Source organism: Stylophora pistillata, chromosome 10, assembly GCF_964205215.1.
Source record: "Stylophora pistillata chromosome 10, jaStyPist1.2, whole genome shotgun sequence".
Lineage (NCBI taxonomy): Eukaryota > Metazoa > Cnidaria > Anthozoa > Scleractinia > Pocilloporidae > Stylophora > Stylophora pistillata.
The window spans coordinates 16,305,512-16,317,031 of NC_142528.1; the positions used below are offsets into that span (position 1 = coordinate 16,305,512).

The 11,520-nt window shown below is 37.9% G+C and overlaps 1 protein-coding gene across 1 annotated transcript; it reads left to right on the plus strand.

Annotated features, from left to right (window-relative positions):
• The first annotated feature begins 5,144 nt into the window (after positions 1-5,144).
• LOC148721981 (substance-P receptor-like) lies at positions 5,145-7,740 on the plus strand. The gene is made up of 3 exons (XM_088736788.1): positions 5,145-5,184; positions 5,837-6,063; positions 6,227-7,740. The coding sequence occupies exons 1-3, from the start codon at positions 5,145-5,147 to the stop codon at positions 7,142-7,144; spliced, it is 1,185 nt and encodes a 394-aa protein (XP_088592914.1). The 3' UTR covers positions 7,145-7,740.
• Positions 7,741-11,520: the final 3,780 nt, after the last annotated feature.

Here is an 11,520-nt window from a genome sequence, read left to right on the forward strand (position 1 = left end):
TTCAGCCCTACTTATTGTATGGCATAGTCGCTTTGGGCCAAGGTGCTAGAACTTACAAAAACAAAATTCTTATTCTTCAAAAACGCGCTCTCCGCCTCCTGTTCTTTGGTGACTACAATTCTCATGCAGTACCTTATTTTGTCTCCACTAGCTTTCTTCCCTTAGATCTACTCTACTTTAAATCCGTTGCTATTCTAATGCATGATAAATCTAACAGCTTAACACCTACTAAAATATCTAACTTATTTGCTTCCAAATCTAATTTTCACTCATATAGTTCAAGATCATCTTGAAGAGGTGACGATTATGTTAAACACTTAAGGTTAGACAAACATACCAAGTCTTTTTCAAGGTACGGTGTAAAAATCTGAAACAGTTTATCGTGTGAAATGCGTCAAATGCCCAAAAATAACTTTAAAACCAATGTCCACGATACTTCACTCCGAATACTTTCAGAAGAAAATGATTATATTAGTTTACCCGACTTAATAACAAAATTTTCCTGAAAACTCGGCTTCGTATATTTGCAATGTAAACTTAATTAGATTGAATTCATTTTTATTTATTTGTTTATTTATTTAGCATTTTTTCCTTTTTTTCTCTAGTCTTTCTTGTGAGCCAATTGTACTGGCATAAACATAAAATACGTGTAACCACTGCTCGCCTCGACTAGCTAATCTACTAACTGCGGGCAGTGGATATTGCTTTCTGTAAATTATGCCATAGTTAATTAATAAAGTAAAGTAATTAAGATAAGAGAAAAACAGTGGTGATAAGCCAATTGATTAACGTAACAGTAAACACTAATAGTTCAGCGTTCCCGGTCTAGCATATCATTGAGTTTGTGATCTTTGTAAATATTTATTTATAAAACCATATAATAGCGGAGCTCGCAGCACGCGCAGCGTAACCCCATAATTATACAAAATAGTAGTAGTAACCCATCAAGCCGAAAAAATTGGACCTATTACCGTACGGGCGTCCGCACAAGGTGCTACGTTTAGCATGCACGGGCACGCCAACGCCACGGAGCTTTAGTTTTGTTGACGAGACGTGCGGGAAAATAGATGCGAGCTCCGCTTTTAGGCTTGGGTGAATTTATATATTAGTGTAATGCCACGATTCAAGTTTAATTGCCTTTAGCTGATAAAAGCAGATCACTTAATTCGAGGGGAAGTTCTTAATTTTAATCAGGTGAATACAGAAAAAGGTTCTCGTATAAGGTCAATTGACGATAGAGACTATTATCTTGGTGGGATTAAGTTGGACCGTGTTGATGTTGAGAAATACCAAGGGGTTTTGGTTAGCCAAAATTTAAGCTGGAATAATCACGTTGATCTTATCTCTTTTAAAACTCAAAGAATGCTCAATGTCCTTTATTGAACATGCACGAACATAAATGATATTAGTACAAAGAAATTACTTTGTATTACTTGTGTTCGATCGCGCTTTGAATATGCTAACGTGGTATGGCTACCTTATACCAAAAGAGACATCAACAATTTGGAAAAAAATACGCGCGCCTTAAAAAGTTAAATTTATTACCTTAGAAGTATCGAAGAGAAATTAATGATTTAGTCTTCTTTTTCAACTGTCTTAAGAATATATATAAGTTAAATATTTTCGATTATGTATCGTTTTGCTTTTGTACCAAACCGCTCAGGAATGTTCATCATTTAACGCTTGATGTGCCTTTCAGTTGGACTGACGTCTTAATAAAATCTTCCTTTTGTCACTATATTGCTATTTTCATGTCTCTAACTATGCAAGCTGTTAACTAGTTATGATATCAGTAAAACTAGAAAGTTTTGTGTGAATCTTAATAAAGAATAGGAATTTAGAGGAGAAGGGTAGTTGTCAACAGCCTTGGGAGGTTCGATTTGGGATTAGAGCACAAAATACAATTAACAGTTTTTAAATTATCAGGTTAGTGCAAAAAGTCTTGGGATTAGCAAGACCAGTGCCATCTGGATACTTGCCTCGGGGTGCTAGAGGGCAATGAGAATGCTTGTCACTTGACTTGTGGTTGCTCAAACCCTAACCAAACTGTAACCCTAACCCTAAACTGTAACCATAACCCTAAACTGTAACCCTAACATCAAAATACTGGAAAAAGGTCAATGGATTTCTGCAACCCCAACCCTAGCCATTGGGTTAAGTCGAGACTCGCCATAGCTGTCTCCTGAGAGTGTCAAATACCTTAGTCAGGTGATTTTAATTGTTTTCATTATTTAGCTTAAAGAATTCTTTTTTTGTTCGGATTTGTCGCATGTGGAATGAATTACCTGTTAGTATAAGAGAGTCAAATACCTTGTCAATCTTTCGTAAGAATTTGATGACCTTTTATTATGATAAGTTTAATACAGTTTTTTTCTAATTTTAAGTTGCATCAATTTTTAATAGAATTGCATAGCTTAAAGTAAACACGCGCTCTGATTGGTCAATACGTCAAACGGAAGAGAGGGTATTTAGCGTGGAATCGCACTAATGCATGAAGCGATATCGCTGACGTGAGTCGCGAGCAAAAATTATTGTTATGAACGTAAAAACGTAAATACAACTAGTGCTACGAAAATATGAACAAATATGAACAAATTTATAGAAAACGAATGTCTTCCAAATTTTGAATTGAAATTCAAATTTTTAGAAAATTGGAGGAAGCCACTCCGCTCAAAAGTACGAGAAAACGCATAGAAAAAAAAAATCAAAATGGCAGAGACGAGGGAAGAAAGCCAAACGACAGTTCTTGCCGAGGAAAACCAAACAAGCGTTAGGAAAGAAAACGAAAACAAGTATCAATGCCGAAAAAGGTCAAGCATCTTTTCCGGAAATCCAAACCATTGTAGCCTATACAGACGACGAACTGGCCTCTTTTAGAGACAACATGGTTTCAAAAAACACTAGACGGCAAATTCACAAATTCGAGTGGTCGCAAAACAGTCATCCAAGCGCTCCGTGATGATTTCGACCCACCAGAGATATCAGAGCTCACTGGCCTCTCCAATCCGGAATCCATATCCCGTACAGCCATAATCCTCTGGAAATAGCGGCGAAAGTCGAATAAGTTGGCCGGTTTCAACCCATGCCAAGCACGACAACTACCAACAGCTATTCAAGTCATGCTTTAAGGGAGATTGTTCTCAATAGCTCAGCCACGCCAAGCAACACAGCAGCTACTAGTGACCTTGACAGCAATGACAGTCGTTCTAGTTACCTGATGGTAGGAGCAGTTGGCGGAATGTTTACTGGAGTAACTTTTAATAAGTGTCCAGTAAATATTTCCATAAACTTTCAGTCTACCATTGATACCAACGAGCGACACCCTGCAATGAAAGAAAAACTGTTAAAATTGTGACTTTTAACCTTTTTTAAATTGTTTTTCGTCAGAGTTTACCGAGAAATTCCAGTCTTAATCATTACATTTTGAATACACTTGTTTTTACAACTGTAAAGCACTTACCGTTTTTTTGTCGATCTTGCTTTGATACCGGAACGCTTGAAATTTCATTTCACTTGAGGATTTGACCATTCAGTTGTTGATTGTCGGCGCCACATTTTGCCAAGTTGAGTGGTAGCAGGCAAATCTCTGTCTTAAATAACTTCATAGTTTGTACTTTCAGTTTTTTTGCTGAAGATAATAAAATGTGAGGCACTGCTTTCTCCACGAGTTTGAAATAAAAGTGTGGTTTTCATTCTAAAAATATCTTGTTCACTCTATTCGCTAGATATTGACACCTTACTTTGAATGGGTTTCCATTGTTTGCGCACTGGCGTGGCGCACAAAAATACAAAACATCTGGTTTCGCCCAGTGATTTGATGGCTTTAGCTATGCCATTCAAGAAAAATTCACGAGGTACAATTAAAACTGTCGACGGTTCAAACGTGAGCGACTTAACTTGCTTTCCGTTCCCTTAACAATGACAGTTCTGACAGTTGTCTTTAAAATGGCTTTCTTAAGGGCGCGCGTACGGGATAAAAACAAACAATAATATTGCCGTTTTAATTTCTTGTTTTCTTATTTTTATTCAGTTATGCGATTCAAGAAAAATTCACTGCCTGACTCGTGAATTCCACAATAAATTTCACTTGAAAAACCGATATCGCACTCATCGCTTCGCGATTCGTGCGATATCGGTTTTTCGCGTGAAATTTAAGGTGGAATTCACTCGTCAGGCAGTAAATTTTTCTATAATATTATTTTTTACATATATTACTTAATTACTTCTCTAGATATATGCAGGATGTAATAATAGGTTGCTTGATTTTAAAGTAGTCTTTTACTCCGTTTTAAGCCTACCCCAGATTGAGCAAGTGATTGATGTAATTGTCTTTCTGATTGTAAAAATCTAAAATTTGATTAAATAAAATAAGTATAGGAAATCGAATGGGGCCTAGTAAAATTAAGGATTAATATCACGCGTGTTTTCGGAAGTTGCTGAAATTGCCCGAGTCGCGCAGCGACGAGGGCAATTTTTGCAACTTCCGAAAACACAAGTGATATTAATCCTTAATTTTACGAGGAACCACGGTGATTATTTGTTTATAATATAAGGGGCAAAATGTTTTCTTACTGATCTCGCGCAAAACGGGACGCCATTGCTACAAAACAAACAAAAATTTCTTTACCTTGGCAGCCGTTGCTAAGCGATTTTCAGCCAATCACTCTTAAGTAATTTTGCCCGGGGCAATTACAAAAATTAAGAAAAAATGCCCTCTGCCTTGACCAATCACAATTCAGTAATTTTGCCCCTTATATGATAAACGTAGTTATTGTATATATACCATTAAGTTACCATTTCTGTTCCTAACAAATTATCTGAAAATATATAATTTACACTTGGGAATGGGTAAGTCGAACTCCCTCGGATTACTCAAAGTACGTGAATATAACCCAGGCCGTGTAAGAATGAAATTGTTTTGCTAAATTACCTTACATTTCTCAACTTCCAGTACACTCGGGCCGTACACGTGACGTATTCGAAAAGTAATATGAAGATGTTACCTCCTGTCGGTCGATGTTACTTCGAAGTGATCACTTAATCGCTACATAACTGACTTTTAGGTGAACGAAATACACCTTACTTTGTACCAATAATTCTTGATTCGTTTCAGGTTTAAACCACAGTATAAGTATTGAACTGTAATGAGTAGCACGAAGGCGGCAGATAATTCTTCAATTGCAGGTACGTTTTTATGTGCTACCAATTTCAAGATATTTGTCTACGCACGTTCTAGATGAATACGAATTTTCAATGTTACCGAGGCAGCCTCTGCGTGAGTGATAATCAACGGAAGCGACGTGTTCTTCGCGACACGTGGGTAAAGCCGTCAGGTACAAACCTCAAGGTATCGTTAACCCACTTGTGCAGATAAGCAGGCGCTAGTAATATGATGCGCCTTACTCGAGCGAAGATGCCTCTCTCTTCCTCTCTCTCTCTCTCTCTCTCTCTCTCTCTCTCTCTCTCTCTCTCTCTCTCTCTCTTTCTCTTCCTTTCTCTCTCTCTCTCTCTCTCTCTCTCTCTCTCTTTCTCTTCCTTTCTCTCTCTCTCTCTCTCTCTCTCTCTCTCTCTCTCTCTCTCTCTCTCTCTCTTTCTCTTCCCTCAAGCGCTGTTATTGCGAAACTCGATAACATCGGACGAGGGGTTTCCTTGTACAGTCGTGGCAAAATCGGGTGGCGTACTGGAGAGAGAGATCTATAAAAAAGATATTTCGTCTCATCGTCGTTATTTAGGAAAGGCTAAGCTAAGTTAATTAGGTTCTTAACAAATTATCTGTTAGAAAAATTGTAGAAATCTCGAAATCGAAGCTGATTTATTCCCCACTTTTTTTTCTTAGATGTGGCAAACTTAAATTCATCAGTTGTTAACCGTTACTTTCCTGTCAGCAGTACTGCATGGCTAACTTTAGCGTATGTGGTTATATTCGCTCTCAGCTTCTTTGGTAACATCTGTATCATTTACATTGTGGTTTCTCGTAAAAGGATGAGGACTAACTTCAATTTCTTAATTGTAAATATGGCAGTTGCAGATCTCTTTGTTTCTCTCTTCATTATCCCGTATATGGTGAGTAACAGTTGTCCAGTTATTAAATGTTACTTCATCGCTTAGTTTCATTACGAAAAACGCTCTCACTCACTCCCGACAATTTAACACATCTTTTATTCCCACGCTATGAGCTCGGGTTGTTATTGAAAAACCTCTTTTGTGTATTTCCCTGTCCTTGTAGGTGAAATTTTTGTATACTGGCTTCTCCTGGATCCCAGGGGCAGTGGGAAAAGTCACGTGTAAGTTCGCTATGTTCTTGGGGAGCCAGTCCATTGCGGCGAGCGTCATAACACTAGTCTTCATTACAGTGGATCGTTACTTTGCCGTTTTCCATCTACTTCGAAACATTTGTTTCATTCGAAACACAAAAGTCGTCACGTCAGTGATATGGATCTCGTCTTCCCTGTTATTTTTTCCGTATCTCTTGCTCTCTGATGTTGTAAAGAATGCTGATGGTTTTCACTGGGAATGCAGATTGGTTTGGAATTTCTTTACCTCGGACAGAAGTGTCCAGTTTTTCATCGCTAGAGCCTTTTACATGACCATATTCTTGATATTATATTTGATTCCTCTTGTTCTCATCGCATGGGTTCATGTTCTTATTGGTCGACATCTTTGGTCACGCCAGATCCCAGGAGAGCCAACAGTTCACCAGAGACATCAGAATGAACTGTCAAAGCGCAAGGTACTGCGCATGATCATCATCGTGGCGGTGACGTTTGCGTTGTGTTGGTTGCCAGCTCACATCCAGCATTTATTATATTTTACCAACACTTACATAGCTTTGCTCAGGGTTGAACGACTGAGATCCGGTTTATTTTTCATATCACACGCCAATAGTGCCATAAATCCTTGTTTGTTTATTGGTTTAAACCAAAGATTCAATGATGAATTCGGAGGAATTCTTAGATGTCTTTTCTGCCGAAATTGCTGTCCCACGAGAAGAAGCATTGGGACAGAACCACCTGTTGTTCTAACTCGCATACGAAAGACTGTACGTCAATGTAGTGCCACTGTAATCCCTCTTCACGCTCAACAGCGCGCACGGTCTCAGAGCTGTACGTTTTTAAATTTTTCTTTAGTTAGACAAGACGATTAAAACCTACCAAAACCATTAAACATTGATATTGTAGCGATTTTATCATCGATGAACTGTTCTCAGTCGTATAAGTATTACTCAACAAATTAGAAAAGGGTCATAAAGGATAAGCCAACCAAGGGGAAGGAGTTGCATGGAAGAAATCAGGGTATATACGAAAAGCTACACTTACTTTGTAGGACGTTAGAGGACCACGTTCAACTAGTGTGTTTTGCGCGTCGTTGTTCTTATTATCATCCGGGAACTCATTAATGTTTATTAGAAACCACACATAGCTTGTCAATATTTTTATTGCGAAAGTAAAACAAGGCATTATCAACCAGAGCACAATTAAACCGCCAGGTTGAGAGAGGTATATGGAAGACGTTATCTGTCTGTTGCATATGGCCAAACACAAAGTAGAAGAATTTGTAAGACCGACAAACAGTTACCACGAATGAATCAATTCACGGCTGAAATATCAGACTCAGAAAATATATATTCTTTGACAAATAAATTGACCAATTAATGTTTCTTAAAAACCTATGAAGTCCTTGAAGACCCATATATCATTTGGTGTCAGTAATAATTGTATCATTTTGACTGTGTGTAATGTAGCTCAGGCAGACAGAAGTATAGTTTAAGACCCATTATGGTAAAATTTTCAGCGTCTGTACCGTTGGAGATGAAAGCACTGTCAAATTGAAACAGTTAGTGGTTTGGCACCGCTGGTGTTTGTCAACAAATAAAAAAAATCAAATATGCAACACTGTACTCCCTAAATAAGTAAAGTTTTAGCAACGTCTCCCCAAGATATCTACATAGCATAATATAACCAAGAACTACCTTAAGCGATTGAATAAATGAAAAATTTATTTGAAAGATGTGCTGTTCTTGAATGCACCATCGGGAAAACCACGATCTTTCATCTCTTCAAATTGTAAATGGTGATGTTTATCAATCTTTTGAACACATAACCTGTCATTTGACAAAATTTCCAGGCCTATTAAAGTCCTTATTTAATATCACAAAGGATAATCGGCTTAAAGGACGCCCCAAAAAGTCCATCTCCGTTTCTTTACTTTTCAGAGTATCCTTAAGAAAGTCTCTTCCTTCCCCGCAGCACAAGTAACTTAACAACACCCCAAGATGGCTACTATCGACGTTTGATAGAACAACTTGTTTACGTGATTTTCAGTAACATGAGTGGTTTAAAAAGATAACCAATCATGATATGACAACAGCATACATTTACCGATTTGCCGTTAGAGACGACCTCGTTCGTAATCATACGCGTGGACAAAAAATCTAACATGGAGTCTGGTCAACGCAATTCAGTCACATTCCACGTTCTTCTGATTGTTTGTTGAGTCTTTGGATAGATGAGACTTTTTAAAATTCGTTCAACGAAAGCTAAAGAAAAGTGTTGCATAAGGCGAGAGTACATATTTATGTCAATTTCATGTCTCTGGTCCTCATATCAAGGAAGTTCTAATTCTTAAATGTGAAATATATGCTACCCTCTGATTCGAAAAAAAAGTTTGTGCAAAATACCTTACTTGTTCATGAATGATTCCTGATTATTTACAGCCTTTAAGCTGGCGCGTTTACGTTTGTTATTTTACATAGAACTTATCTCACTTGAAAATCAGATTAAGAGCATTAAACTGTAGCAGCGATCGAAACTAAAAAAATAGATAATAATATTTCAGGTCGCTCAGCGATGTACAAACCCCACTTATGTTAAAACTGTACCACATGTCTTTTTGTTATCTTTATCATTTCTTTCTCGCGGAAAAATGATCACTCTTTTCAATCACGCGAGTGGGTATATCAGTGCATATGAAACGTGTTTTGCATACAATTTTAGGTCATTCATAACTCCTACCGTGACCGTGTCTAACGAATAGCTTATCAAAATATGGTACAGTGCTTGATTCATATGCACTTGTCAGTTCAATTAATAGTCGCATTCTAAATGTCCCTCGAAGTTACTTTGATTTATGGGTGAAGTATTGAAAAACGTCAGATGCGCATATGCAACGCCCTTTAGGGTTTTAGAATTTCAAATTATCTTGGTTTCCTATTTATCTCTAATTCTAAACCAAAGGCGGCGGAACGTTTTTAAACGAGATGGGTGGGGGGGGGGGGGGTTATCTTTTGCCCAGCCCTACGCAAACCCCTACTCAAGGTTTCCAAAATGCCAGAAGAAGGTTTTTGCAATCCTTACAGCTTCAAGTGTGTCCGTAATCGATTTGCGACTTACTTCCAATATTGCCGGCAGTCTAAACATGTGACGAAAGGATTGGGATGTTTTTTACCTGTTTGGACGTCAGGTGACGCTCGTTGTGTATAAAGGAGTAGGAGTTGTAGGAATCATTTGTAAGATCAATATTGGACGTAAAGGATCTGAACGGTCGCGTGACCTCTTTGCAAGTTGTGTGATCATCGTTTCTCGGTCCCAGATCTCGTCGCTTCCTTCCCCGCCGATGATGAAGTTTTATTGCATATTTTACTTTGTCATCACCTCCGATGTAGACCGGGACGTTTTGATTGCAAGGAGACGGCTTAGGATCTTCTTCATGCAATCCCATTACGATCCACAACGGCAGTGGAGAGATCATAAGACAAACGATAGCATTTATCAGCTTTATTTGTTCCTCGCGGCACTGTAATTAGTGTTGGATGCAAGTATTTGTGTCATAGTGTGATTTAGTTGTTTTTGTTGCTGGCCAGGACTTACTATGACTTGCTAATTATGAAACTGAAACTTAAGATCCACTCGTCTTAGGAAAACAACAAGAAATTCCAGTCTTTTCTCTCGAGATTGATAGAGGATCACGAACTTGCTTATCGATCAGTTTATTAGGTATGTTGTAAAGAATGTACCCTATGAAGTACATATATATGAACTGCGGTTATGAAACGTATATGTGCACGATCCTTCGCAGTAAAGCACTATTTAAGCAATAGTGAAAATCAGACCTGAAAAAAATTCAGGCCTGTACGGGATTCGAACCACTGACCTCTGCGATACTAGTGCAGCGCTCTACTAATTGAGCTAACACGTTGTTAGCTCAATTGGTAGAGCGCTGCACTAGTATCGCAGAGGTCAGTGGTTCGAATCCCGTACAGGTCTGAATTTTTTTCAGGTCTGATTTTCACTATTGCTTAAATAGTGCTTTACTGCGAATGTACCCTATGTTGTGTAAGAGAAAACCGTTGATAGAAATTGACACTAACAACTCCGCAGTCAATTAGAAGTCTTTTCTAGTTTACTGTTGTCCATCAAAATTTCCCCTAATTTTGTAATCTATACGCTTTTATCTGCATGGCTATATATTTTGATGAAGAAATTTAAAGTATGTATTATTACTGAAGATTGTGAACCCTCTACTGAGTTATTTTATCGAAGGCTTTTCCTTCAGCGAAAGACTCCCCATGTACAACCCTATTCATGTTTACTCCATGAATTGTTACATTGCAGTTCTGAAAAGGGACTTTGATCAGAACATTCTAGTAGTCATTCAAATATCATAATGGTTCACCTCTGATCAAGAACTCGCTCCCGATTACTTGAAATATCACACCAAACACGAGAGCGGTTAGAAAATCACGAAACATCAAGTATTTCCCTAAGCTGACTTCTATCTTCTTTGTATTTAAGGAGAGAATGTGGATGCTCACCATAGAGTCTCCTGTAGCTCAGTGGTTAGAGCATCCGACTAGATCACGGCGGATCGTGGGTTCAAATCCCATCTGGAAACTCGATTTTTCTCTTAACCCTTTAACTGGCAGATTTTTTTAGGTAATTTTTCAGTTGCGCAGCCGCAATCACTATTTCTAATGATAACTAAAAAAGTATTGAAGTTACCCTCCCATAAACTATATATCATTGTAAAGCTTTGGAAATGTGTAACATATTTGCAATAAAACAACAAAATATAGGGCATACCACAAAGGGTATGAGCTATTTGTATATATTGATTACATTCCACCCTGGGCAAAACAATATTTTCTTCAAGGGGCCTGTGGTACAGTATTGTTACCTAAATCACACAATGTACTTGGGTTCAACAACCATTTATCAGGGAATAAAACACTTCAAACAGAACTAAAATATTCCTATCCTAGCCTGAGATATTGCATTTTTTGTACTTCCGGTACAAATCCTATCAGTGAACAATTCACAAAAAAATGTTTTGAATATTATTTGCAAAAGAACTATCCAGAATTGCACAGTTCAGTGCAGTGTTCCTGCCAGAATTGAAGTTACTGTTACTGCCAATATTGAACTTGTCTATGCCACTTCTCCCAGCAATTTCTGTCTTTGTTTAGGCACAAGGCCTTCCCATCACAGGTAGTGCAAACAATGGCAGATTTATATCGATAATTCC